This window comes from Cetorhinus maximus, chromosome 13, assembly GCF_964194155.1.
Source record: "Cetorhinus maximus chromosome 13, sCetMax3.hap1.1, whole genome shotgun sequence".
Lineage (NCBI taxonomy): Eukaryota > Metazoa > Chordata > Chondrichthyes > Lamniformes > Cetorhinidae > Cetorhinus > Cetorhinus maximus.
The window spans coordinates 11,369,810-11,395,592 of record NC_135891.1 but is presented as its reverse complement, the minus strand read 5'-3'; the positions used below and the strand labels follow the sequence as shown (position 1 = coordinate 11,395,592).

Below are 25,783 nucleotides of genomic sequence, written 5' to 3'. Positions count from 1 at the left end.
TTGGGCACCCAAAAGAAAAAGAACAAAAGCATATTACCGCAAAATAACTTTTAATGTCTCCCTCAATTTGGAGGTCAGAAATACACCAAGCTTCAAAGGAATTATTCCTCTTCCCCCTCACACCTGAATGACACCGGGGTGGGACACAGCACTGGGAGTGACTAATTCATGCTGGACTACAGTATAATACTAGAAGCAGTCATCCATTAACTCGGGCGCACGAATGTTGGTGACATATTTAATATGGGCTCCACCTGAGCTTTGCCCTCAGCTTAACATGCACATCAGGCAGGGGTCACTCGACAGAGATCAGGATTTTCCCACTTCTCCACCTGAAGCCACTGCAGCCGATTTGTGCACACACAATGTGACTCCTGCTAAGACTAGATAACACAACAGAGGTGATGTGATTGAAACTGGACGACCCCTGGACTGCACGGAACAGCACATTACGACACACGGGTCCATTGAAACAATAGGCAGCTCAAGATCTTAAACTCTTAAGTTCAAGCAAAACAACAATCTGTGTTCAAATCAAATACAGACCATCACTTGTGATGGGACAGAACCACAGACTTTCTCTACCTGACACATTCTCCCTTCATTTTTAGGCATGTTTTGTAACTTCCTCACCATGCTCATGTGTATAACTTTCTGAACAATTTAGAAGGATAAAAGTATATTTTTTCAAAAAAAATATGACATCCTGTGTTTCTGCAGTGTTTCTAGAATGACTATGTATTTTAATTCAGTTTGCTGTTACAATACAATTAGGAACTGTTTCCAAGTTCCTCCCCTTCTCCGTCTCAAAAATGCTTTCTGTTTAATTTGTTCGCAATGTGGGTGACACTGGCATCGCCACAGTTATTTTCCCAGCCCCAGCTGCTCTTCTTCTGGCTTCACAGATGTTAAGAGTTAAACCTTGCAACATGGGACTACAGTTCCCAGGTTAGAACCAAAGAACCATATTAAAGTTATGGCCCATTGTGTCTACAGCCGCCAAAAATAAAGAGAGAAAAAAAAATAGCCGCTCATTTTTAATCCCACTTTCCAGCGCCTGGTCCGTAGCCTTGCAGGTTACAGCACTTCAGACGCAGATCCAGGTACCTTTTAAATGAGTTGAGCATTTCAGCCTCAGCCCCTAATTTAGACAGTGAATTCCAAATGCCCATCATGCTCTGGGTGAAAAAGTTTTTCCTCAGGTCCCTTCTAAACCTTCTACCAATCCCTTAAATCTATGCCCCCCTGGTAATTGACCCCTCAGCTAGGGGAAGCAGGTCTTTCCTGTTTACCCTATCTAGGCCCCTCACAATTTTGTACACCTCAATTAGCTCACCCCTCAGCCTCCTCTGTTCTAAAGGAAAGCAACGCTAGCCTATCCAATCTTTCCTCATAGCTGCAATTTTCAAGCCCTGACAGCATTCTTATTAATCTCCTCTCCTGAGCAATTATGTCCTTCCCATAATATGGTGACCAGTGCACAAAATTCTAGCTGTGGCCTTAACAGCGTTTTCTCCAGTTCCATCATTATATCCCTGCTTTTGTATTCAATACCCTGTCCAATAAAGGAAAGCATTCTGTATGCTTTCTTTACCACCTGATCCACCTATCCTGCCACCTTCAGGCACCTGTGGACATGCACTCCAAGGTCTCTCACTTCCTCAACCCCTCAATATCCTCCTATTTATTGAGTATTTATTCCCTTGCTTTGTCTGTCCTCTCCAAATGCATTACCTCACACTTTTCCGGATTGAATTCTATTTGCCACTTTTCCACCCACTCAATCAAATCATTGATATCGTTCCCGGATTGGGAAGAGACCGCTGGTTCCCTTCCCTGAATGATATTAGCGAGCCAATTGGGTACAAACTGGAAACTTCCACGGACACAAGAGGCCAAACTTTGTTAAAAGTTTCACAACTTGCCCTGGTAGGAATTGCACTCGACTTTTGAGTAACTAATCCAGAAACATTAGTGCTAGACTACTGGGAAAAAGTAAAATACTGCAGGTATTGTCAATAAAAAGAAAGACTTGAATTTATATAATGCTTTTCCTGGCCACCGAGTGTCTCAAAGTGCTTTAAAGCCAATGAAGTACTTTTGAAGTGTAGTCACTATTGTAATGTCGGAAAGGCAACATCCAATTTGCAGACAACAAGCTCCCACAAACCGCAATCTTATAATAACCAGCTCATCTGTTTTTAGTGATGTTGGTTAAGGGTTACATATTGGCTAGGACACCGGGGATAACTTCTCTGCTCTTCTTCGAAACAGTGGCATGTTATCTTTCACATCCACCCTAACAGGCAGACAGAGCCTTGGTTTAACTTCTCACCTGAAAGAACACAAGTCCAACAGTGCAGCATTCCCTCGGTGCTGCACTTAGGCGTCAGCCTTGATTCTGTGTCAGAGGTGAGTGCACTGCCAATTCAGCCACAGCTGACACTGTAAAAATGTAAAATAACAGAAAATGCTGCAAACATTCAGCAGGTTAGGCAGCATCTGTGCAGAGAGAAGAACAGGGGTTACGCAGCAACCCTCCCTTTCTTTCTCCAATCTGCTACTGTACCACTGCATTAAAATTGGCTGCGCAGTACCTTCCTCTACCACAAGAGGTTACACATCCACCATGCAACCACTGAACAGCAGGATACATATGAAGCCTAGTGAAAATGTGTCTATTATTGGAAAATATGAATACTATTCACTAAATTACAGACGCCTAACCCTCTGGCTCCCCTGGAAATGACTCTTGAGGAGTAATTTGGGCATTTGCAAAGGATTAGTTTAACTAGGAGATAAATTATAAATGATAGGAACAGGGAGCTGCCATTCAGTCCCTCGAGCCTGCTCCAAATCACATTCTAATTAGGGCTATAAAGGTGGTTACCTGGTATATGGGGGTCAGCAAGGTTGTCTGGGATCCTCCACTGGTCAACCTGTAGTTTGAGTGCATTTACTTCATCTATATCCCCAGGCACTCTGAAACAGAAAGACACAGCACTTCAGTCAGCTTCAGCTCAGGAGCTTAATAAACTGCACGTATTAAGAGATTAAATAGCCAGGCTCCGCGCACATAATGAAAAGTAAACTAGTTAAAGGCACTTTTCAGGTGTTCGCACAAATCACTGAGTCAGTTATCACACAGAGACTGCGTTAATATCTATTGCCCTGATTTAGAAGATACTTCACAGAGAAGCAAACAGACACCAAGTGGGAGGTGTGATCTAAAGCACAGCCAGAAAACAGGTAAGAAGATGGTTTTAGAAGGTGGGGAGAGAGGTCCTGAGGCAGAGGAGTTGTGGAGTGTGGGGGGGGTGGTGGTTTAAAAGAGGGTTCGAGAGAGCAGGCCATAGTCGACTAAAACGTACAGTATAGAAACAGGCCATTTGGCCCAACTAGCCTGTGCTAGTTTATGATTTGCTGCTTAGGGTGGAACAGAATGAGAGAATTAAATGTGCTGGTGGCCAGTCAGAGAGCCACAGAGGGTGAGATAGGGCATCAGCCTGGAGGAGGTTGGGTGGGCGAGGCCATGTGGGGCTTTAGATGAGCGTTTTGGATTTGTTGCATTGGGGGAGGTGGAGGAGAATGGGAGGTGGGTTGCAGTGGCAGTGGGTTCTATTGTGGGGCGGGGGGGGGAGGTGCAGGGGTGGGCTGAGGGCTCAGGTGGGCAGTGAGCTGGGGTGGGAGGTGGGCTGAGGTTGGGATGGGTTTTGCTGGAGAGGGGGTAAATTGGGTTGGTGAGGATGGGTTGTGGTGAGGCAGGTGCAGAGGATGTCAAGAATAGGAAAGTTTGTGCAGAAGACAATAACATCATTTATAATTGTCATGTGTAGTACCTGGTGCTTATTGCGCAGATGAAGTGAGATAAAGATACATTGGGCCACTTAGGAGTAAGCTGATAAGTTTCACAAACATCCGTTAGAAGGGCACCTCTTAGTTTACTGCAATACCATTCTCGTTCCTGCACTTAACTCTTTCCATACTGCAGATTTTGGGAGCTTTCAACTCATTTATGAGCTTCCTCACTGAAAGCTAAAATTAGACATCCCAGATGGAAAATTCATCAGCGAGTGGTCAAAAGGAAATAAAGAGTGCAGGCCAAGTGGTTTCACCACCAAAAGTAAACAAGTGAGACACTGTAAATATGAACATAATGTAACAAAACTCAAGCATATTGAAGCGTGAAGTGACTCCCTCTTACAGGGTTTCAGATCGAATCTCGTTAGACATGGTGGTGTTGTTGTAGGTTAGGGAGGGGAGAGAAAGCAGAGGAAAGACATCAAAGGAGGGCCAATTGTTTCCTGTTTCCCTTTGTAAATAAGGTTTACATAATCAAAACCCATTCATGCACATGTTCAAGCAGCTAGTTTGCATGGGGAATGCTTCCAAAGGCACAAATTACAGGGAAATAAAAGTTCAATACAATTTATTTGGTGAATTGCTAAAACATACAGATCAGAAGGTTAAAATCATACAGCAGAACACCACAGGAGGCCATTCAGCCCATTGTGTCGGTGCTGCCTCACACAAACAGCAATCCAGTTAGTCCCACTCCCCTGCTCTTTTCACATGTCCCTGCAATTATTTTCTCCTTTAAATTCCGGTGGATTTTCCCTGCTCTATGAGCCAGTGGTGGTGCGGTTTGGGCGGGGGTAGGGAGGGAAAGGGGGGGGGGTGCGGGCATGAGAAAGAGCGTATGACCAGCCTTAATGCCCTGGAGTTGGGTTGGGAAAACATCAGCCACAATCTTCTTCCTTTGTGAAGGAGGTTACCATAATCAGTGACTGACTATGAATGTGTCCAAGCATCTGGCTTGCACATGGGCTGGTCCTGGAGGCCCGGGATACACTGAACTCCAGCAATCCCTATGGAAATCGTGGGTGGGAATCATCACCAGCTGAGAAAAGCAGCAGGATCAGCTATGAATACCCCACACTCACCACAACCAAATCTGCCTGCCGAAGCTGCAGCTCGGAGAGAGGAGTGAACGAAGGAAAATTTGCGTAAACGCTCAGCAGTCAAATTCCCATCTCCCTCAGGCAGACTTCACTCATACGAGGGCAGTTCAGAATTCCATGCCATTATGTAGAGGCGGCTTTTGCACTGTTCTTTTTAAAACTAATGATTTAATGAAGTGGATTCTACTGAGATTTGCAAATTGTCGCTTTTTTCACTCTGGAATTTCCAGACTTTCTGATCCCTCTGGAATATCTACTTTGGCAAAAGAACAATGTTTTATCAGCTGCCGCCCACAATGATGTCCAAGAAGACAAGACACAGCAGAGAATGAGTGGGTGAGTGAGTAAAGGCTTTACGATTTTCATTGGAGTATAACTTCCCCTGCAGAGTGTCTGAAATTCTGCAAAGACGTTGGAGCCAGTAGGATCCCCCCTGCACAAGTCCTTTAGCTTTGAAGAGCTCCAGAGGATCTGCAGAGATAACACGCCCTGCCCTACCCGAGGGAATTCAGGTGAACCAACCATGACCTTACCTGAAGATGCCTTCAACCTGCGCGCCACCCAGTCCCAATACTTTATTGGAGAGATGGGTCTGAACCCAGGGCAGCTTCCTCTCTGGGTAGCGCTCACGTTGTCTTTCCATTATTTCCTCCAACGAACTTCCAAACATGGAAGGTGTCAGGATGGCATTTTTTGCATGATGGATTTCTTCAATGGTTGGTTTTCTAAGCCCCTATCAGTGAAGAAAAACTCATTTCAGTCCACCTAGGATTTAATTCCACAAATCAATGGCATATTATTCTTTCTCTGCTTTTCTGTTTCTTGCCACATCATGCTCCTTTTCCTCAGCAAATGACGAGACTTATTCCAGCCCTTTTGTCATTCCCACTCAGTCTCTCCTGTCAGGAGCATGTCCAATATTGCAGGAGGACAAAGGGAGTGGTCAAAATGTGGTGCCCTTTGCCACCAGAAAGGGCAGTTGAGGCATAGATGCCTTTAAGAGCATACTAGGTAAGTAAATTAGGGAAAAAGGAATAGGAGAATATGCAGGTAGAGTGAAAATGAAGGAGCGGTGGGAGAAGGTTCATGTGGAGCATAAACACTGGCATGGACCAGCTGGGCCAAATGACCTTTGTTATTCTGTGCAACTCTGTTGATTGTCTATTCTCTTCTGCACCTGCCCCCTTGATGTTAGGATCAAGATCTCAAACTTACTGACAATAGAAAATCAGAACTTCAAAATGCAGACCTTGGATCAAAGGATTCTACAGCAAAAAAATGAGAGCTACTGATTGTTTGTTTGCTTTAAAAAAAACACTAACAACATATGCTACAATCCAGAGGTTTGAACGTACCGTTTCATATTTAGAATCACAATGTTACACAACAGGAACAGGCCAACTTGACTCATGCAGTTTGTGCTACTGTTCTTATCACCACAAGAAGCATATTCTAATCCCATATCTTCCTCATACACTTTCAACATCCCTCCCTTTTTCCAGCTATACCCAATTCCCTTTTAACAGTGCTAATATACACGCTGTTTCAACAAAAAAATTGGGCAGAGATTTTCACATTTTATTCATCTTTGTGTAATTCACTTCTTCCAACCTTTCTTTCAAATCTTACTTTGAATGTGTCCTCTTGTTACCAATATTTCAATGTTACGTTATTTTCTGTTAGCTGCTACTTAAATTCCAACACTGGGAACAGGGACATCTCAGCTTCTCAGGCTGGGATTAATGCACAACGTACAGGAGGGGAAATACATGGCAGTACAAAGAATAAACGGAGACAGAATTAAACAGCTCTCTAAATTAGAGGGGGACAGGTGTTGGGAATAAATAAAAGTATTCAGCTGCAGACCTTCTTTCCTCCTGTCACAGCAACCTTCTGAAGCTTGCGGTAGCAGTATTTTGCATACGTGCTGATAAGAAGTTCTGGAGGGAAGCAAAAGAAATAAGCTGTCAAGCAGATGCACCACTTTAGTGTGACGGAATATCCTACACATATTGCTTACACTTCACCTTTTCAGATGCTCAGCAACACACACCAGGTCCTGGCGTTACTATATTGATTTACACTCTGTGACAGGCATGTGGTACACGCACACTGTAATATGAAGGAACCACCTCTTTTGTGGGTCTCGAGCATGAGTTTCAAAGAGGACAAAATGAGGACTGGCAGCATAAAGATGCTAAAGAAAGGGCAGAACAGATCTTAAAAAAAAAAAGACTTGCATTTACGTAGTGCTTTTCACAAGCACCGGACATTTCTAAGTGCTTCACAACCAATGAAGCACTTTTGAAGAGGAGTCGCTGTTGTAATGTAGGTAATGCAGCAACTAATTTTGCACTCAGCGAACTGATAGTAACCAGATAATCTGTTTTAGTGATGTTGATCGAGAAATAAATATTGGCCAGTGTGCCCCTGCTCCTCTTTGAAATCATGCCATGAAATATTTTACATTCACCAGCAGAGGCAGATGTTGCCTCGGTTTAACGTCTCATCCGATAGACAGAACCTCTGACAGTGCAGCACTCTCTCAGTACTGAATTAGGGTGGTAGCCTTGATTTTTTTTGTGCTCAAGAAGTGGGACTTGAATCCGGAACCTTGTGACTCAGAAGTGAGAGAGCTGTTTTGGCCCGTTTTAGCTCCTCGATCTGGGAGCTTTAGAAAAGTGCTTTAAGGGAGTGAACACGCAACTTGTTCTTGGTCCCCTTTCCAATCAAACTTTTAAAAATAGCCGAGGAAAATCATTGACACAAGGTGCTTCAGTTCACATTGATTCTGCTCTGGCAAATGCCAAACTTAGTAACTCCACCTAGCCAGTTCTGCTATGGAATTATTTGTGCTGGTAACTTACAATGTAAAACGAGAGAAATTTTTTTTAAAAGCCCGTTCTAGGTTTCGATCAATTGCTCCCATTTAAATGCTTATATTGTACTGAATGTCTATTAAAAAACTCCCAATTAGGCCAAGCACTAGAAACCCTTGTAAAACACAACTTTAATACCCTTGTAAAATTGCCAAAAATACACAGGCTTGCTGCTGTTTTTTGACAGTCCTTAATTAGAAGGAAACGGCCGTTATCATTTCAGTCGGCAAGACGGTCAACCTGCTCAAAACCTACCTTCTTCTTCCTCTGTATTCTGTTTTCTCTTCTTTCTTGATTTTGAGAATTTCTTGTTTTTCATTTCAACTAGTTCCTTGATCCGTTGGGTTACTAGAATTTAGAGAAAACAAAAAATGAAAAAGTACAACTAAAGGGCAGGAGGATCGCTCAAACATGTGACATTTTTTGCATTTTTAAAAATAATATATAGGATGGCAAGAGACACTGTTAAATGACATAAAAGTGCGGCAGGCAGCACAGTGTACAGTATTCTCCACCAGCTGCACTAGGAATTAGGAGAAGAAAACAAATCAGGGCTGTATTTTCTGGAATTTAGAAGGTTATGGGTGAGTTGATAAAATTTCTGGAATTAAGGGCAATAGTTAAGGTTGACAGAAACCCATTCCTTTGGTTATGTAGTCTAGCACTGGGGAACATAGTCTAAAGATTAGAGCCAGACCTTTCAGGAGTGAAATTAAGAAACACCGCTGCATTCAAAAAGGTGGTGGAAATTGGAAACTCTCTTTCACAAAGGGTGATTGATGCTAGGCCAACAAAAGGTACTAAAGGATCTGAGGTGAGGCATGGGGTTAGGTCACAGATCAGCCATAACCTCACTGATTGGCAGAACAGGCTCAAGGGGCTGAACGGCCTCCTCCCGTTCCTATAACCACAGATGGGACAAACTTCACATGCTCTGGGGGAACCAGGAGACTTGCTTTTCCACAGTCCTTTACAAACTGCTGCTCAATTCTTGGCTCTGTTAAAAATAGCATCTAGGGTCATGGAACCAAAGTGATAGACAGAATTAAAATACAGATCAGCCTTGGTCTAAACCAATGACGGAACAGGTTTGAGGGGCTGAACGGTCTCCTCCTGTTCACAAGCCTGTATTGCATCGCCCTCCCCAGAACTGGAGCTGAACATACAGGTGCTCACTCTTTCCTCTTGAAGGCTTGACAAGTGGAGAGGCAATGCCAAGCTGGCAACCTGCTCTCAAACCAGAGCCAAAAATCGTACTGCAGCTAGCTTGTAAATTGTGTGTAAATGAGAAGTGACTCTCACTCATATTTTCCTTCCTTGTGGGGAAAGCTTGTAGCCTCTACTCAACCCTTGCCTGTGGCAGCGTGACAGCAGGTGGTGTGTGGTCGCAGCAACTCACATGTGCTGCATCACCAAATTACTCTGGTTTTATAGAGACACTGAGGGCAACATTGGCTCTTTGTCTGGAGAGTAGCAGGTGCTGAAATTTTCACATAACACATCTGGGAATTTTGTAACAAAAAGAATGGACTTGCATTCATGAAGCACCTTTTACAACCTCAGGATGTCCCAAAGCACTTTAAGCTAGTTAAGTACTTAGAATTGTAAGTCACTGTTGTAACGTAGGAAACAAGGCAGCCAATTTGTGCATTGCAAGCTCCCACAAACAGTAATAATGGCCAAATAAAAATTTGCAACATTGATTGAGATATGTGTATTGGCCAGGACACTGTGAAGAACTCCCTTATTCTTCTTTGAAATAGTTCCTTGGGTTCTCTAGTCTCCTCCTGAGAGGGCAGAGCCTCAATTCAACATGTTATCTGAAAAATGGCACCTCTGACAGTGCAGCACTCTCTAAGCTCTGCGTTTATGCAGAGGCTAGCCAAAGCATGCTCCCTGGGTTCTGGTTTAGTCTCCTAGTCTGGACTGAGTTAACAAATCTTAGCTGGGATGGTGGTGAAGCAGCTGTAAATGCCTCAGGATTCGTATATCATCGGTAAGAAAAAAAATGTATCCAGGGTTCCTGATCCTGAATGCTATCCAGTGACCTCTGCTGCAAGTGCACATGTATGGACCTTGTGGGAGGAGGTGGGTGGTGTGAGGTAGCTGTGGGGACCTAAATTACACTCAGTCTGCATGAATCACATCACTTGCCAGAGTTTTCCAGAGCTCCCAGAACCATATCCCAGCAGGCAGTCAATGCCTCAGAGAAGGGAGCTGAGAAAGGGATGAGAAGCGGGGTGAAAATAGACCTGAAACACAGTGGGTGTAACATGCAAAAATAATCCTTTTATATCTTAAGCTACAGAACATGGCGGTGAAGTACTTAAATACTAAATACTACATTTATAAACGCAACATTCGAAAGAAAGAACGACTTAGTCGATGCATTATTTCACAAAAAAGAACTGCAAGAGTATAAGCTCACATACTTTTCACATCATGAGTAGGGTCAGTGTGCCGATAGATATACCCTTCCAAGTAAGACTGGAATTTGGGTGATGGAGAAAAGAAGGCTAAACAGACTGCCATAAGTTCCCAGCCATAAGCCAGGCTTCGGTAGCATAGATTGTCAGTGGTCTGCCTGCAGAGTTGGATGTAAAGCTCATCCCGGATCCCCTGCATTGTCCAGCACTTGGTGACTATCACAAGGGCGATGGGGACCCTCTCCATCCGCGTTTGCCTGTCCCCCATGTACATCTGCACCAGCTTGAAGAGTTCGCAGGCGTCCTTCTTGATGATCCGATCATTGGTGACCAACATTGGCTTCTTGATGGAGCCTCCGACCCAGGAGAGCATGTTGGCGATGGAAAGCCTGCGCCTGAAGATCCCCCGAGTGTGCATGTTCAGGTGTTTGGCTGCCCAGTCTTCCATGCTCTTCTCTGGCAGGGGTTTGCGTAGTGTGGTATAAGGAAAATGATAGCCCACGTTGCAGGTCTGCCCTCCTGGATCAAGTTGAGGGCTGCTGCCCATGTTCTGAGGCTGTGAAGGGGGTTGGGGGAGGAAAGAAAAACATTGTAAGTTTTTTTTTGCCAACATGGAATCAAAAGGTTTTAACATCTGCTGCACGCACAAACTACATCACTAAAAAATCCAGGGCTTAATTAGCCGAGCCTGAATTATTTCATCATCAGTATTGATTTGAACAGGTCATTCAGCCCCTTGAGTCTGCTCCGCCATTCAGTTAGATCACGCCTGATCTGGACCTCAACTCCATTTACCTGTCTTGGCTCCATTACCCTTTTCAAGCAAAAACCTCTCTCTCAAACTTGAAAGCTCCAACTGTTTCCCAACATCCATAGTCGTTTGGAGCACAGAATTCCAGATTTCCCCTCTCCTATGAGTGGGAAAATGCTTTCCTGATTTCCCCTCCTAAATAGCCTAGCTCTGATTTTAAGATTTGCCCCATCTTTCTTGATTTGCTCCCGGTCAGAGTTAATAGTTTCTCTGTCTACCCTATCAAACCCTTTTAACTATTGAAAGGAGCAGTGTCAACCAAATAAAAGTCTCAAACAAGGAGAGTGGTCAGCTTTCTCAGCAAGCTCTGAGTTTATCCGATACTGAGCTGAGCCTTAAAAACCAAAGTGCTTTACGGCCAATGCAGTACTTTAAGTGGAGTCGCTATTGTTACGTAGGAAACACAGTAGCCAGTTTGTGCACAGCAAGCTCCCACAATCAGCAATATGATAAGGAGGATATAATCTGTTTTTGTGATGTTGGTCGAGAGATGAATATTGGCCAGGACAGCGGGGAAAACTCCTCTGCCCTTCTTCAAAGTAGTGGCATAGATCTTTATGTCCACCTGGGAGCACAGGCAGGATCTTGGTTTAAGATCTCATTATTAAGTCTATACCTATGTTTTATTCTATACAAGCCATCTCACCTACTTTCTTGCTCACTCCCTATATGCTTAGCTGTTCTGATAACAGCCACCTAATTCCCTTTTAAAAGAATTGATGTGCCCTACATATACTGTTTGTGACAGAGAATTGCACATTCTAGCCACCCATTGTGCAAGGACATTTTTTTTTTCAACTTCCCCTGGAAATTTTCCTGCCATAAGTGAACTTTGTCTCTCTCGTGCCTCCCTGAAGCGATCTAAAATCAGTGACTATGGTCAAAGGCATCCTAATTAACAGACCACAAACAGTGCACAGTGAAGAATTTTAAACTCTGTTTGCTGTAAATCTGATTCAGTTCTTGCTGCGCCTTTCATCACAATTTTGACAAGGTTTTACAGCATTCATTTTTTTTTGAAATGTACATTATTCTTAGGAATTTAACAATGCTGCTTATACATTCATTGCTGTCCATTCCTCCTCTAAACACTGGGTTTTTGGGCATGCCGTGATCCATCTGGTTCTCATGCCATGCTGACTGGCCCATCATTAGGCATCAGGAACACTTTTCTTCCACTGGGAGGTTTTGTGGGGTAGAGCCAGTTGGGATCAAGACCACATATGGGAGCTCCTTGAAAGGTTCAGTTGGTTAACTGACCTTTACATGCCTGAAAGCTCCGCAGCTTTTGATTCTCTGTCTGTGCTGATTGATTTAATCTCAGCTGGGGTCCTGCAAGTGGTCTCAACATCCCTTGGCTAGAGTAAGGTGGGGGAGGGGGGAATAATAAAAAACAGGCAATACTCCTGCTCTTGACAATTCACAATGATCCCTCCTTGAAAACACAAATTTACCAGAGTCAGGCAAACCCGAGATTGAACTCAGTTACAATTAAATCTGCAGTCAAACTGCTTGCCATAACTCAATGCTTAGATTCATGCTTGAAAAATGGCTGCTTGCATAAGGCACTGGTCTGCACTGCTGTGGAACTGTACTGCAGAAAGAGTCAGGCTGGGAGGGGCAGAAAATACTGGTGTCAGAGTAATAATGTAGGTTAGCCAAAAATAGATCAAGTCAGGATGTGGAATAATTACATAGGATTATAAATGATATACGGCACAGAAACAGGCCATTTGGCCCAACCAGTTCATGCTGTTGTTTATGCTCCACTCGAGCCTCCTCCCATCTTTTTTCATCTAAATCATCATAACCATCAAATCCCTTCTCCCTCATGTGCTTGTCTATTTTCCCCTTAAATCCATCTATATTATTCTATTCAGCCACTCCCTATGGTAGTGAGTTCCACATTCTCACCACTCTTCAGATGAAAAAGTTTCTTCTGAATTCCTTATTGGATATCTTGATGATCATCTTATATTGATGGTTTCTAGTTATGTTCTTCCTCACAAGAGGAAGCATTCTCTCTATATCAGGTATCATCCTTACAAATCTTCTATGCACCCTCTTCAGTCCTTCTATATCCTTTTTATAATATAAACCAGAATTGAGGGTGTGGACTAACCCACATACAGGTTTAGCCTAACTTCCTACTTTTCAATTCTGTCCCTCTAGAGACAATGCCCAGTGCTTGGTTTGCTTTTCCCATGGCCCTGCTAATCTGTCATCAAACTTTTAGTAATTGGCGTATTTGTACTCAGAGATCCTTTTATTCCTCCACTTCACCTAGACTTGCACCTTCCAAGTGATAAATGGCTTCCCTATTCTTCCTACCAAAATGTACTATCTCACATTTATCAGTGTTGAACTTCATTTGGCAACGATTTGCTCATTCTGCCAGTGATTCGAGAAACAAAAGGGGAAATCAGGGGACATTGGGATTCCAATACCACAACGGGCAATTTATGACACACGACTAGCAACTTCAGAAACAGTGCAGGTATTCTGAACAGTGCAGTAGGATCCAGTGTATGATAAGAATTTTAGCTTTTGGTTTCATCAAGAAATTGAGTGGAATGGACTGAGACCAGGAAAATACAAATAATGAAACTAGGAATGAGGTGCAAGCACTTATAAATATAGCTTCTTATCCAAATATGAGAACTGCATTAAAATTTTGACAAATGAATTGAATGCACAGAACTGTCATTATCTTCTAATGCCCCCTTTACCCATCTTCTACTTTTGGTTATTTATTAAAAACAGAGAAATAAAGTATGGATTATGGTGATAGTGGTGTGTTACAGATCACTCAGGGAGTCTGAGTTACTGTGGCAACACACATTTTTACGTGCATGCTGTCGTCTGGAGCTATAGATAGTGATGGTAGAGGCTCCAACTTTCTTTCCATCACATGGCTGACCAGGAATCTCTCCCACTGTTACGTGCTGAGGGACGCATTAAAGCTTGGGGCAGCCACCATAGAGGCGCAATGGAAACTGGCCTTTCAGCCACAGTGCACCGAGCAGCTGGAAACGCTGTTGAGTCCCTCGGGCTGTACGCCTCACATGGAATGTACATCGTTAACACGAAAAGTATTGAAATTGCATAGAGGCACCTCAGAGTGGAACATGGTCTATGAAGAAAAGTTGAAATCTATTGTACTTTCTGTAATCTTCAATTTGAAATGTTTTGCCCTTGGGCTGTATGCCTGACGTGGAATGTATATCGTAAATATCAAGAGTAATGCAACTGTATTGAGGTGCCTCACAGTGGAAAATGCTATATGGAGAAAATTTGAATTTATTGCATTTTCTTTAATATTGAATTTGTAATATACTTTTACAAATGTTATGAATAAAGTATATTTTTGGAAAAAGAAACTCTCCCGCTCTTACCACCTGCCATTGGTGTGTGCGTTGGAAGGATTTGCAGGGTGATACTCTCAACTTGTTTGTCCACATTATGAACGCACCCTCCTTGGCCATCAAGTCTGGGGTGGGAGTGGAACCCAGAGCTTCTGGCTCAAAGGCAGGGATGCCCGTCACTGCGCCACAAGACTTCCTAAAACATGGGTGGGGGCATTCAATCTGCAAGTACAGGTTTATCGTCTAATACAAAAGCAAAATAACATAGGTGCTGGAATTTTGAAATAAAAACAGAAAATGCTGGAAATACTCAGCAGATCAGGCAGCATCTGTGGAGAGAGAAAAAGAGAGTTAGCGTTTCAGGTTGATAACCTTTCTGATGATCTTCAAGGTTTAATGAGAAGTCATGGACCTGAAACGGTAACTGTTTCTCTTCCCAGATGCTGCCTAACCTGCTGATTATTTCCAGCATTTTCTGTTTTTATTGAAGGTTTGTGGTGTCAGGTGTCATGCACTCCAGCTTTTGACTTGGAAGCCAGGCAGTGGGTAACTGGCTCAGTGGCTACGCAACATGTAGCAATTTGCACGAGAGGTACTGAGTGAGTGTGGAACCCACACATGTATGGGCAGACTAATAATTTGCCATATTTCACCACTGGAGGTGTAACAAAAACATGTAGATAGAGATGTGAGAAATGGTACGGTGTGTAATTAAACTTTGCACTTGCAAGTGCAATTACCACCCTATTTTCCACACCCTCACATCTCTTGGTATGTGTGCTGAGATGTGGCCCATCTATTGGAACACCATTAACATCATTATGGTAACCCAACAGGTTAACTGTTTTGGTTCATGTTCCAGCCACATGATCTCTATCCTCAAGCAGGAAAGCAGCAACTCCCATTAGCCCACATTTACGCATTCAATTCTGGGAATCACACCTCAGAAAGGGTATACTGTCCTTGGAGGTGGTGCAGTGCAGATTCACCAGAATGATACTGGTGCTAAGAGAGTTAAATTTATGAGGAGTGGTTGCATAAGCCTGGCTTGTATTTCCTGAAATGTGGAAGATTAAGGGATGATCCAGCCGAAATGTTTAAGTCAATTAAAGGATTTGATAGAGTTGAAAGAGAAGATATTTTCTCCGGTGGAGGAGTCTAGCATATTTCATGGCTGTTTATGGAACATTATTGGTGAAGAATGATCGCTATATTTGCCTACTCAACAGTCAGTGCATTTCAAAAATAATTCACTATGTGGAGGGCACAAAAATATTTTGACAATACATTAAAGGGATGTGCAAACTCTAATGTTGTAGGATTGTAATAGTCAGTTTCTTAAAAAGCTAGCTAGATCACAGCTCAAATCCTACTTCTGAACGGTATTCTTTTCCACCTCACCAATTTTGCACCCTGTCCACTCTTTTGCAGGCCTCAACTCCTTACTGGTACACAGAAGCCATGCATCCTCCAAAAGGTTCCAATAAGTGGTTATGCTTCACTGAGTTTTAACTATGGCTGCAGGCTAACAAACATGGGGGAATCAGAGACGAGGCTGATCCTGTCCTTGACTAGCATCCACATGTGAATATTTGTAACAGGAGTTACTGGGCTGTGGTCAGGGACAAGGGCCTCTGTGATTTTCTCCCCCCCCCTAGCCTAAGGATACCCATATGCTTCTACACCTGCCTGGGGAGCATTAATGTACATCCTTTCATTAGTCAAAGAGAACAGGACTAATTCTGAGGAAAAAGCAACTTTCGACGGAATACTGAGCCATACCGACTACAAATTCCCAGATTTCTGTGGAAGCCAGTACTGAGTTAGCACTTACAGTCTGGGCTGCAACTGGGTTACTCACAGTGGGTTCCCTTGCCACGGAGCATAATGGGAGATTAGAACATCAGCAAGGGTCCAGTGATTGCTATTGGGAAGTGCATGTACATGGACTAGAGGGAAGCCCAAACTGGATCAGTTGTGATATTGATATTCCACTGTTGAATAGTTTCAGCAGCTAGGGGCACAAGTAAACAAAAAAACCGCTCCGCCTGGAGGAGTACAGCAACCTGGAGTGTTATTTGCCTTCAATCTAGAGAAGCATCTCTGATAATGGTATCACCTGCGAAGGGTGCCTATTTCAAGCTTAATGCTGTCATGGTGCTCAGAAGCAAGCAGCTGGGTTACCCATTCATTCAAAAACATTAAAAAAAAATTCTGCAAACAGATGGCACCTATTTCTAGAAACTGTGAAATGGAAGCAACCTAGGATAATTTTTTTAATTAATTCATGATATGTGGGTGTCGCTGACTGGGCCAGCATTTATTGCTCATCCCTAATTGCCCTTGAGAAGGTGGTGGTGAGCTGCCTTCTTGAACCTCTGCAGTCCATGTAGTGCAGGTACACCCACAATGCTGTTACGAAGGGGGTTCTAGGGTTTTGACCCAGCGACAGTGAAGGAATGGCAATATACTTCCAAGTCAGGATGGTGTGTGGCTTGGAGGGGAACTTGCAGGTCGTGGTGGTCCCATGCTTCTGCTGCCCTTGTCCTTCTAGATGGTAAATGTCGTGGATAAAAGGGGAAAATAAAGAACTTGCATTTAAATAGAGCCTTTCACATTCTTGAGATGCCCCAAAGCACTTCATAGCCAATTAGTTAAGTGCGGTCATTATTGGTACATAGAGAAATACGATAGCCAAGGTATGCTTAGCCAAGTCCCATAAACAGCAAATATAATATACAGGCAGTTCATCTATTTTTGATAATGTTGGTTAAAAGGATCAGTGTTGGCTGGGACACCTAGGGAACTCACTGCTCTCTCTCTCAAATAGTGTCATGGGATCTTTTGTATTCCACTGAATTTAGAGGCAGAGACACAGTGCAATGTCTCATCTGATTCTGACAGTGTCGCACTCTTTTAGTGCTGCACTGAAGTGACAGCCTGGGTTAGGTCCCCAAGTCTCTGGAGAAGGGGCTTGAATCCAGACCTTGACTCAAGAGGGGAGTGCTACGAGCCAAGGACTCCAGGAAGGAATTGCATTTGTCTAACGCCTTTCATTACTTCAAGGCGTCTTCAAGCATTTTACAGCTAATTAAATACTTCTGAAGTATAGTCATTGTCATAATGTAACAGCAAATGTCACAGTGATCAGGTAATCAGCTGATATTGATTGAGGAATAAATATTGGCCAGGCTCTTCTTCAAAATAGTTCTGGGGATCATTTTCATCCGTCTGAGGGGGCAGACGGAGCCTCAGTTTAGCGTCTCATCTGAAAGACAGCCCCTCTGCCCTTGCAACACCCCCTCACTGGAACCACATATCAAACATCTAGCTTCCAACATTTAACCTCAAGCACATAGAAGCAAGTTACAGGTGTTCTGTTACCTGTGGTTGGTTCCGCACGGGACTCGGTAAAGAAAGGCTAATCTGGCTCGTTAGGCTTCTTTCCAACGAATTGCTGGAAAAATCCACCTTTTCAAATGTCCTTTTCTGGCGGACAACTTCCGGTCGTGTTGATAATTCACTGTCAACTGAGGCTCGTATGTCAGAGCCCAATTTGTGCAAAGATCGATTGCTGGCTGCAATATCTTCCTTTGAGCCACGGTTTGCATACTGCCTGAAATGCCTGCCTTCTGACTGCAGCCGGATTTTGTGAATATCGGCCAAGATGCAGCTTTCGGCTATGTCCGCATTCAGACTGGCCTGGCTACCCCTGATCACAGCTGTCCGATTGACTACTGCCCGCATCTCCGCGATCAGCTTCTCGTTCAAAATGTTGAGCTCACTGCTGCTGCCCAAAGATCCTGGCCTGACTTGGCCTGCCATGGTTTTCCTCCCTTTTCTCCTCCTCAGACTGGGTGAAGGACCCGTTGAGTAGCCAGAGTCCTGGTGGCTGATTACAGAGGTTGGGTACTCCTGAGACTGCATGCTGCTTTGACGACTGTGTAACTCATTGCTTTTCAAGGAGTTCATGTCCAGAATCTTCCATGGCTGTTTGTTGCTGTCCTTAGCCAGCAAGGGACCTGAGGAAGTTCTGCTTGAGCTTTCGCAGGTCCCGTTTGAAGAAACTGGCTGCTTGGAAGATGGGTCTATATTTACCATCTGTTTGATATACTCTCTACCTGCTGGGCTGTACTCTGTGTTGGACGGTTTCCTCGCATGCTTCATTACAGCTTGCTGTGGATAGCCCGGGCTCTGAAGCAGCTTGGTGGGCTGAAGCCCTTTTTGGGAGCCCTGGCCAACTCCCTTTGGGGTCGAGATTGACTCGGTGTGAGAAACACTCCCAGGGTCCACTTCCATGGGTGGCTCATCATAGATCGGTGACTCGATGGGAGGCTCATCATAAATGGGGGCTGAAGAGGCACACTTTGGGGATAGAGGCTGTGCTTGTCCTGGTTGATCCGTTTGAGGGGCCGGGTATGGAGGACCATTTGTCAACACAAGACAGAAACCCCCATTTTCTGTCTTTTTTAAATGCAGCGATGGTTTGGATTCAAGAGGAGATGACACAGTTTTACCCCCTAGTGGGAAACAGGCAGCCTGATGGGTTTGTGCCTGACCTGGAGCTTTGGTTGAATAGGTCTTCTGGATGGTGACTGGTGGAGAATTCTGTTGCTGGGGCATTGAGGCATGTGAAGAGACCGAGCTTGTTCCACTATCAACTTTCACCAGCATTGCTGCCTTTGTGCCTGGGGCTGGCTGCCACGGGGAGTTTGACCTGAGGAAGAAAACAAAGATCACATTAGCATTACGCACTCAAATTACCAATGTTAAAAGCACAAAAACGGAACACTAAATTAAAATATACATAATTACTATATTATCTGAAAGTGGCTGTACAAGTGAGACACTGTTTCATAGGACCTAAACCATAAACAACAATTCTGGCAACAAAACACAGGAAGTGCATATCAGATTATGTGGCTTCGATTGACTCAATTGAAGCAATATTCCACACTAAAATGCTAAAGTTATAAATAGATGAAAACATCTTAGGAATCAGTATGTGCTCCAATGATTCTTTGTCTACTGGTGGCACTAATCTCCTGAAGAAAAGAATTGGTCTAATGTGTCCATAAGACCATAAGACATAGGAGCAGAAATTAGGCCATTCGGCCCATTGAGTCTGCTCCGCCATTCAATCATGGCTGATAAGTTTCTCAACCCCATTCTCCCGCCTTCTCCCTGTAACCTTTGATCCCCTTACCAGTCAAGAACCTATCTATCTCAGTCTTAAATACTCAATGACCTGGCCTCCACAGCCTTCTGTGGCAATGAATTCCATAGATTCACCACTCTCTGGCTAAAGAAGTTTCTCCTCATCTCTGTTCTAAGAGGTCTTCCCTTTACTCTGAAGCCGTGCCCTCGGGTCCTAGTCTCTCCTACTAATGGAACCTCTTCCCCACGTCCACTCTATCCAGGCCTTTCAGTATTCTGTAAGTTTCAATCAGATCCCCCCTCATCCTTCTAAACTCCACTGAGTATAGACCTAGAGTCCTCAAACGTTCCTTATATGTTAAGCCTTTCATTCCTGGGATCGTTCTCGTGAACCTCCTCTGGACCCTCTCCAGGGCCAGCACATCCTTCCTGAGATATGGAGCCCAAAATTGCTCACAATATTCTAAATGTGGTCTGACCAGAGCCTTATAAAGCCTCAGCAGCACATCCCTGCTTTTATATTCTAGTCCTCTCGAAATAAATGCCAACATTGCATTTGCCTTCCTAACTACCGACTCAACCTGCAAGTTAACCTTAAGAGAATCCTGGACTAGGTCTCCCAAGTCCCTTTGCACTCCAAATTCTCTCCCCATTTAGAAAATAGTCTATGCCTCTATCCTTCCTACCAAAGTGCATGACCTCACAATTCCCCACGTTGTATTCCATCTGCCACTTCTTTGCCCATTCTCCTAACCTGTCCAAATCCTTCTGCAGCCTCCCCGCCTCCTCAATACTACCTGTCCCTCCACCTATCTTTGTATCATCTGCAAACTTAGCCAGGATGCCCTCAGTTCCTTCATCTAGATCATTAATGTATAAAGTGAAAAGTTGTGGTCCCAACACTGACCCCTGCGGAACTCCACTAGTCATCGGCCGCCACCCTGAGAAGGACCCCCTTATCCCCACTCTCTGCCTCTTGCCAGACAGCCAATCTTCTATCCATGCTAGTACCTTGCCTCTAACACCATGGGCTCTTACCTTACTGAGCAGCCTCCTGTGCAGCACCTTGTCAAAGGCCTTCTGGAAGTCCAAGTAGATAACATCCATTGGCTTTCCTTTGTCTAGCCTACTCGTTACCTCCTCAAAGAATTCTAACAGATTTGTTAGGCATGACCTCCCCTTGATGAAACCATGCTGACTTTGCCTGATTTTACGATGCACTTCCAAGTATTCTGAAATCTCATCCTTAATAGTGGACTCTAAAATCTTACCAACGACCGAGGTCAGGGTAATCGGCCTGTAATTTCCCGTCTTTTGCCTCACTCCCTTCTTAAACAGGGGGGTTACATTAGCGATTTTCCAGTCCTCTGGGACCCTCCCTGACTCCAGTGATTCCTGAAAGATCACCACTAACGCCTCCACTATCTCTTCAGCTATCTCCTTCAGAACTCTGGGGTGTAATCCATCTGGTCCAGGTGATTTATCCACCTTCAGACCTTTCAGTTTTCCTAGCATCTTCTCCTTGGTAATGGCCACCATACTCACCTCTGCCCCCCGACTCTCTTGAACTTTGGGGATGTCACTCGTGTCTTCCACTGTGAAGACTGACGCAAAATACCTATTCAGTTCCTCCGCCATTTCTTTGTTCCCCACTACTACTTCTCCAGCGTCATTTTCCAGCGGCCCAATGTCCACTTTTGCCTCTCTCTTACCCTTTATATATCTAAAAAAACTCTTGCAATCTTCTTTTATATTACTGGCTAGTTTACCCTCATATTTAATCTTCTCCCTCCTTACTTCTTTTTTAGTTGTCCTCTGTTGGTCTTTGTAGGCTTCCCAATCCCCTGGTATCCCACTGCTCTTCGCCGCATTGTATGCTTTCTCTTTAGCTTTTATGCTGTCCCTGACTTCCCTTGTCAGCCATGGTTCCCTCGTCTTCCCTTTAGTATACTTCTTCTTCCTAGGGATGAATTTTTGCTGTGTCTCCCAAATTACTCCCAGAAACTCCTGCTATTGCTGTTCCACTGTCTTTCCTGCTAGGCTCATCTCCCAGTCAATTCTGGCCAGCTCCTTCCTCATGCCTCTGTAGTTGCCTTTATTCAACTGTAATACCGTTACATCTGATTCCAGCTTTTTCCTCGCAAATTGCAGGGTAAATTCTATCATATTATAGTCACTTCCTCCTAAGGGTTCCTTCACCTTAAGCTCCCTTATCAAATCTGCCTCATTACACATCACTAAATCTAGAATTGCCTGTTCCCTAGTGGGCTCCACCACAAGCTGCTCCAAAAAGCCATCTCATGGACATTCCACAAATTCCTTTTCTTGGGATCCACTACCAACCTGATTTTCCCAGTCTACCTGCATATTGAAATCCCCCATGATCACTGTAACCTTGTCTTTCCTACACACCTTTTCTATCTCCTGGTGTATCTTGTGCCCCACATCCTGACTACTGTTCGGAGGCCTGTACATAACTCCCATTATGGTTTTTTTACCTTTGCAGTTCCTCAATTCTACCCACACAGATTCTATATCATCTGACCCTACATCATTTCTTGCTATCGATTTAATTTCATTTCTTACTAACAAAGCAACCCCACCCCCTCTGCCAACCTGCCTATCTTTTCGATAGGATGTATATCCTTGGATATTTAGCTCCCAGTCCTGATCCCCCTGCAGCCATGTCTCCTTAATGCCCACCACATCATACCTGCCAATTTCAATCTGCGCCACAAGCTCATTTACCTTATTTCGTATATTGCGTGCATTAAGATACAACACCTTCAGTCCTGTATTTCCTGTCCCCTTTCTCATTGTCGTCCCTTTATCTGATGTGCTTGAAGTTAGATTCCTAGTCCTTTCCAAACACTCTGTCCTATTTTGTGTTCTGGAGACTTTAATAGCCTCTCCTGGGCTCTCCTTTCTTTTCAGTTTTTTTATAATTTTCCATGAAGTTGAATCCACCACCCCACACGCTAACCTGCTGCTTTGTTTCCCATTAGTCACACTTCTTGGAGTTTTACCCTTCCCTCCCCCCCCAACTTTCTAGTTTAAAGTCCTGTTGACCACCCTATTTACCCTTTTCGCTAGAACATTGGTCCCAGATCGGTTCAGGTGGAGACCGTCCCAACGGTACAGATCCCTCCTGTTCCAATACTGATGCCAGTGCCCCACGAAATGGAACCCCTCTTTCCTGCACCACTCCTTTAGCCACATGTTTACTTCATCATTCTCGCGTCCCTATGCCAATTTGCACGTGGCTCGGGTAGTAATCCGGAGATTATAATCCTTGAGGACCTGTTCTTTAATTTAAGTGTCTTTAAGTGTCACTTGTATTCATGAATTCATTATCATACAATTAACAAATTGGTTTGCTTTCCAAGAACTGTAAACAAGTCTGGGATCTAACACCTACAAGAGTGAATCTAATCTACAAGCTACCTTAAGGATGGAATATCTGTAATGTACAAGAAATAAAAGTGTCTCTGCGTTAAAACTGCACTTTTAACTTGACATTTATAGAGCTGACAATCCATAACTTTAAGAACTGCGCATTGATCAACAGCTTCTGCTGTGTGTCGATGAGTGGGAGAAAGGGGAGTTTAGTTAATAAAGCAGTGCAGTAGGCTGGGGTCACGTCCATCCTTGAGCTTCCCATCTTCAGCTACGAAGCTGAAACCATGTTGACCTGGAGGGGAGGGAAAGGTCACCTGATTGCTCTGGGCTACAGGAGACTCAGGGGGAGGACAGCAAATAATTTAATTCTGGAGGTTGTCGAAATGAATGATAATTCAGCTACAAATTACACTTGGCAACCAGTGAGTCAGTCTTAGATTTCACGGCATCCACTGCATGCTCCAGTAATCCCGGGATTGCGTACCAATTACCAGCATCCACTTCTAGGCCGTATGAATCATTGGTAACAATTTGCATTTATGGCAAATATAATGTAGTCAAACGCTCCAAGATACTTCACAGGAGTGTTATCATGCAAATTTTGACACCAAGGCACAAAAGGAGATATTAGGGCAGGTGACCAAAAGCTTGGGCAAAGGTGTAGGTTTTAAGGAGTATTTTAGAGGTGATGGGGGGCCTAATAGCTGAAAGCACAATCCCCAGTGCAGTGATGAAAACTGGGGATGAGCAGGAGACCAGAATTGAAGGAGTGCATTAATGCGAGGAGGGGGGGAGGGGGGGTGGGTGAGGAGGAATGTTTCAAGTTTCAGTAACCATTTTATCTAGGTTACTCGTCAGTCATGACGCTGGAAAAACAAGTCAGCTCAAAATGTCCATGACTGCTTCTCCCCAGCACATTCCAGCATGGTTACTTTACTGACATAGGTCCAAATTCACCAATCTTCAGACTCCTGGATCATTTGCAGCTTAGAGCCGATAAATATTCACCATGGCCACTGGTTGCCTCCCCTTTACTTAGCTGCACCTTCACTTTGCACTCCAAAGTATAATTCTGCTCCCCTCTTCAATTTATTATCTCACACCCTCCCCGACACTAAATGTCACTTCCATCAAATCCTTCGCAGATGCCACAAACTTTTTAACTCAAACAAAACTGACCGTTGCTCAGTTTTGTATCCGAAATCGGGAAGAATTCGAAGCCTGTGCTCTGCTAAACAGCATAAAAGGCAGCATGAGTCGGATTTGTGCCAACAAGAACAGAGGGGTCTGTCTTCCTGTTGTAACATCTCATTTCATTGAACCCAGAACTATAGGAACATTCCCTCAAAGGCCTAGCTCTCAGTTTAAGATGATGCCCTCTTGTTTTTGATTCTCCCACTACAGGAAATAGTTTCTTTGTATCCACACTATCAAATCACTTCATCATTACAACCACCTCTATCCGATCACCCTCATACATCAAAACGCAAGGGAACACAAGCCAAGCGTATGGAATCCATTCTCATGATTTAATCATTTAACCTTTGACCTTTCAATCACTCACTTAATTCACTGTGTTCCATCCAAGGGAATTATCTTTCCTGAAATTTGGTGCCCAAAACTAAAGGCAGCTCTCCAGATGGACTTTGACCAAGATACTGTACAACTTGGGCATAACTTGATCACTTATCAATTTCAATCCCATCTTGAAATAAAAGTCAACATTCCATTTGCCTTTCTGATTACTTTTTGTATTTCTGCTTGTGCACATGATTTGTGTACATGGACACCTAAATCTCTTTCCTCCATAGTTCTTAGCCTTTGTCCATTTAGAAAATATTTGGATCCAAGAATGACAAATCTGAAATGGATGATGTCACATTTCCCCACACTGAACGCCATCTGTCATAGTTTTGTACCCAATTAGACTATCTATATGTCTCTATGTATCTTCCTGCTCCCGTTAACACAACTTATTGTGCCTCCCAACTTAATGTCATCTGCAAAACTTAGGCTTATTCTATTGCTTCACCACATATATTAATAACTTGGATGAAGAGCTGAGGCCCCAGTACAAATTTCTAGGAACCACCAACTGCCACATCCTTCCAGTCAGATCACATTCCCTTCACCCCTGCTCTGTCGCCCTTCCAATCAATACCCGATCTATGTCACAAAGAGGTGCAAGTAACTCACCTCCTGACTAACCAACAAAAAGCAGAGAGTTGGGATAAATGGGTCTTCTTCTGGATGGCAAGCTGTAACTAGTGGGGCGCCACAGGGTTCGGTCCTTGGGCCCCAACTATTTACAATCTATGTTAATGACTTGGATTCAGGGATGGAAAGTACTACAGCTAAATTTGCAGATGACACCAAAATAGGTGGGAAAGTAAGTTGCAAGGAAGAAATAAGAAATTTACAAACGGATATGGACAGGTTAGATGAATGGGCCAAAATCTGGCAGATGGAGTTTAACGTGGATAAGGGTGAGGTTATCCATTTTGCTTGGAAGAATAAAAAGGCGACATTATTTAAATGGAGAGAAACTTCAGAATGCTTCAGTGCAGAGGGATCTAGGTGTCCTCGTGCATGAATCGCTGAAAGCTAGTATGCAGGTACAGCAGGTAATAAAGGAAGGTAAATGGAATTTTGGAATTTATTGCTAAATGATAAAAATAGGGAAGTGTTGTTGCAACTGTATAAGGCATTGGTGAGACCGCACCTGGAGTACTGTGCACAGTTTTGGTCCCCTTACTTGAGAAAGGATGTGGTTACATTGGAGGCG

General features: G+C 43.8%; 1 protein-coding gene across 2 annotated transcripts in view; it reads right to left on the bottom strand.

The window, feature by feature from the left end:
* Positions 1 to 25,783, bottom strand: part of LOC144688419 (rho GTPase-activating protein 39-like) — a 551,921-nt gene that overhangs the window by 4,426 nt on the left and 521,712 nt on the right. For both annotated transcript variants that reach the window (XM_078554925.1, XM_078554926.1), the window contains 6 exons: positions 17,827 to 19,159; positions 10,273 to 10,822; positions 8,096 to 8,188; positions 6,828 to 6,901; positions 5,495 to 5,694; positions 2,891 to 2,982 (listed from right to left, as the gene is read on the bottom strand). In XM_078554925.1, the coding sequence (XP_078411051.1) occupies positions 2,891 to 2,982; positions 5,495 to 5,694; positions 6,828 to 6,901; positions 8,096 to 8,188; positions 10,273 to 10,822; positions 17,827 to 19,159 (2,342 nt within the window). The remainder of the gene's footprint in view (positions 1 to 2,890; positions 2,983 to 5,494; positions 5,695 to 6,827; positions 6,902 to 8,095; positions 8,189 to 10,272; positions 10,823 to 17,826; positions 19,160 to 25,783) is intronic.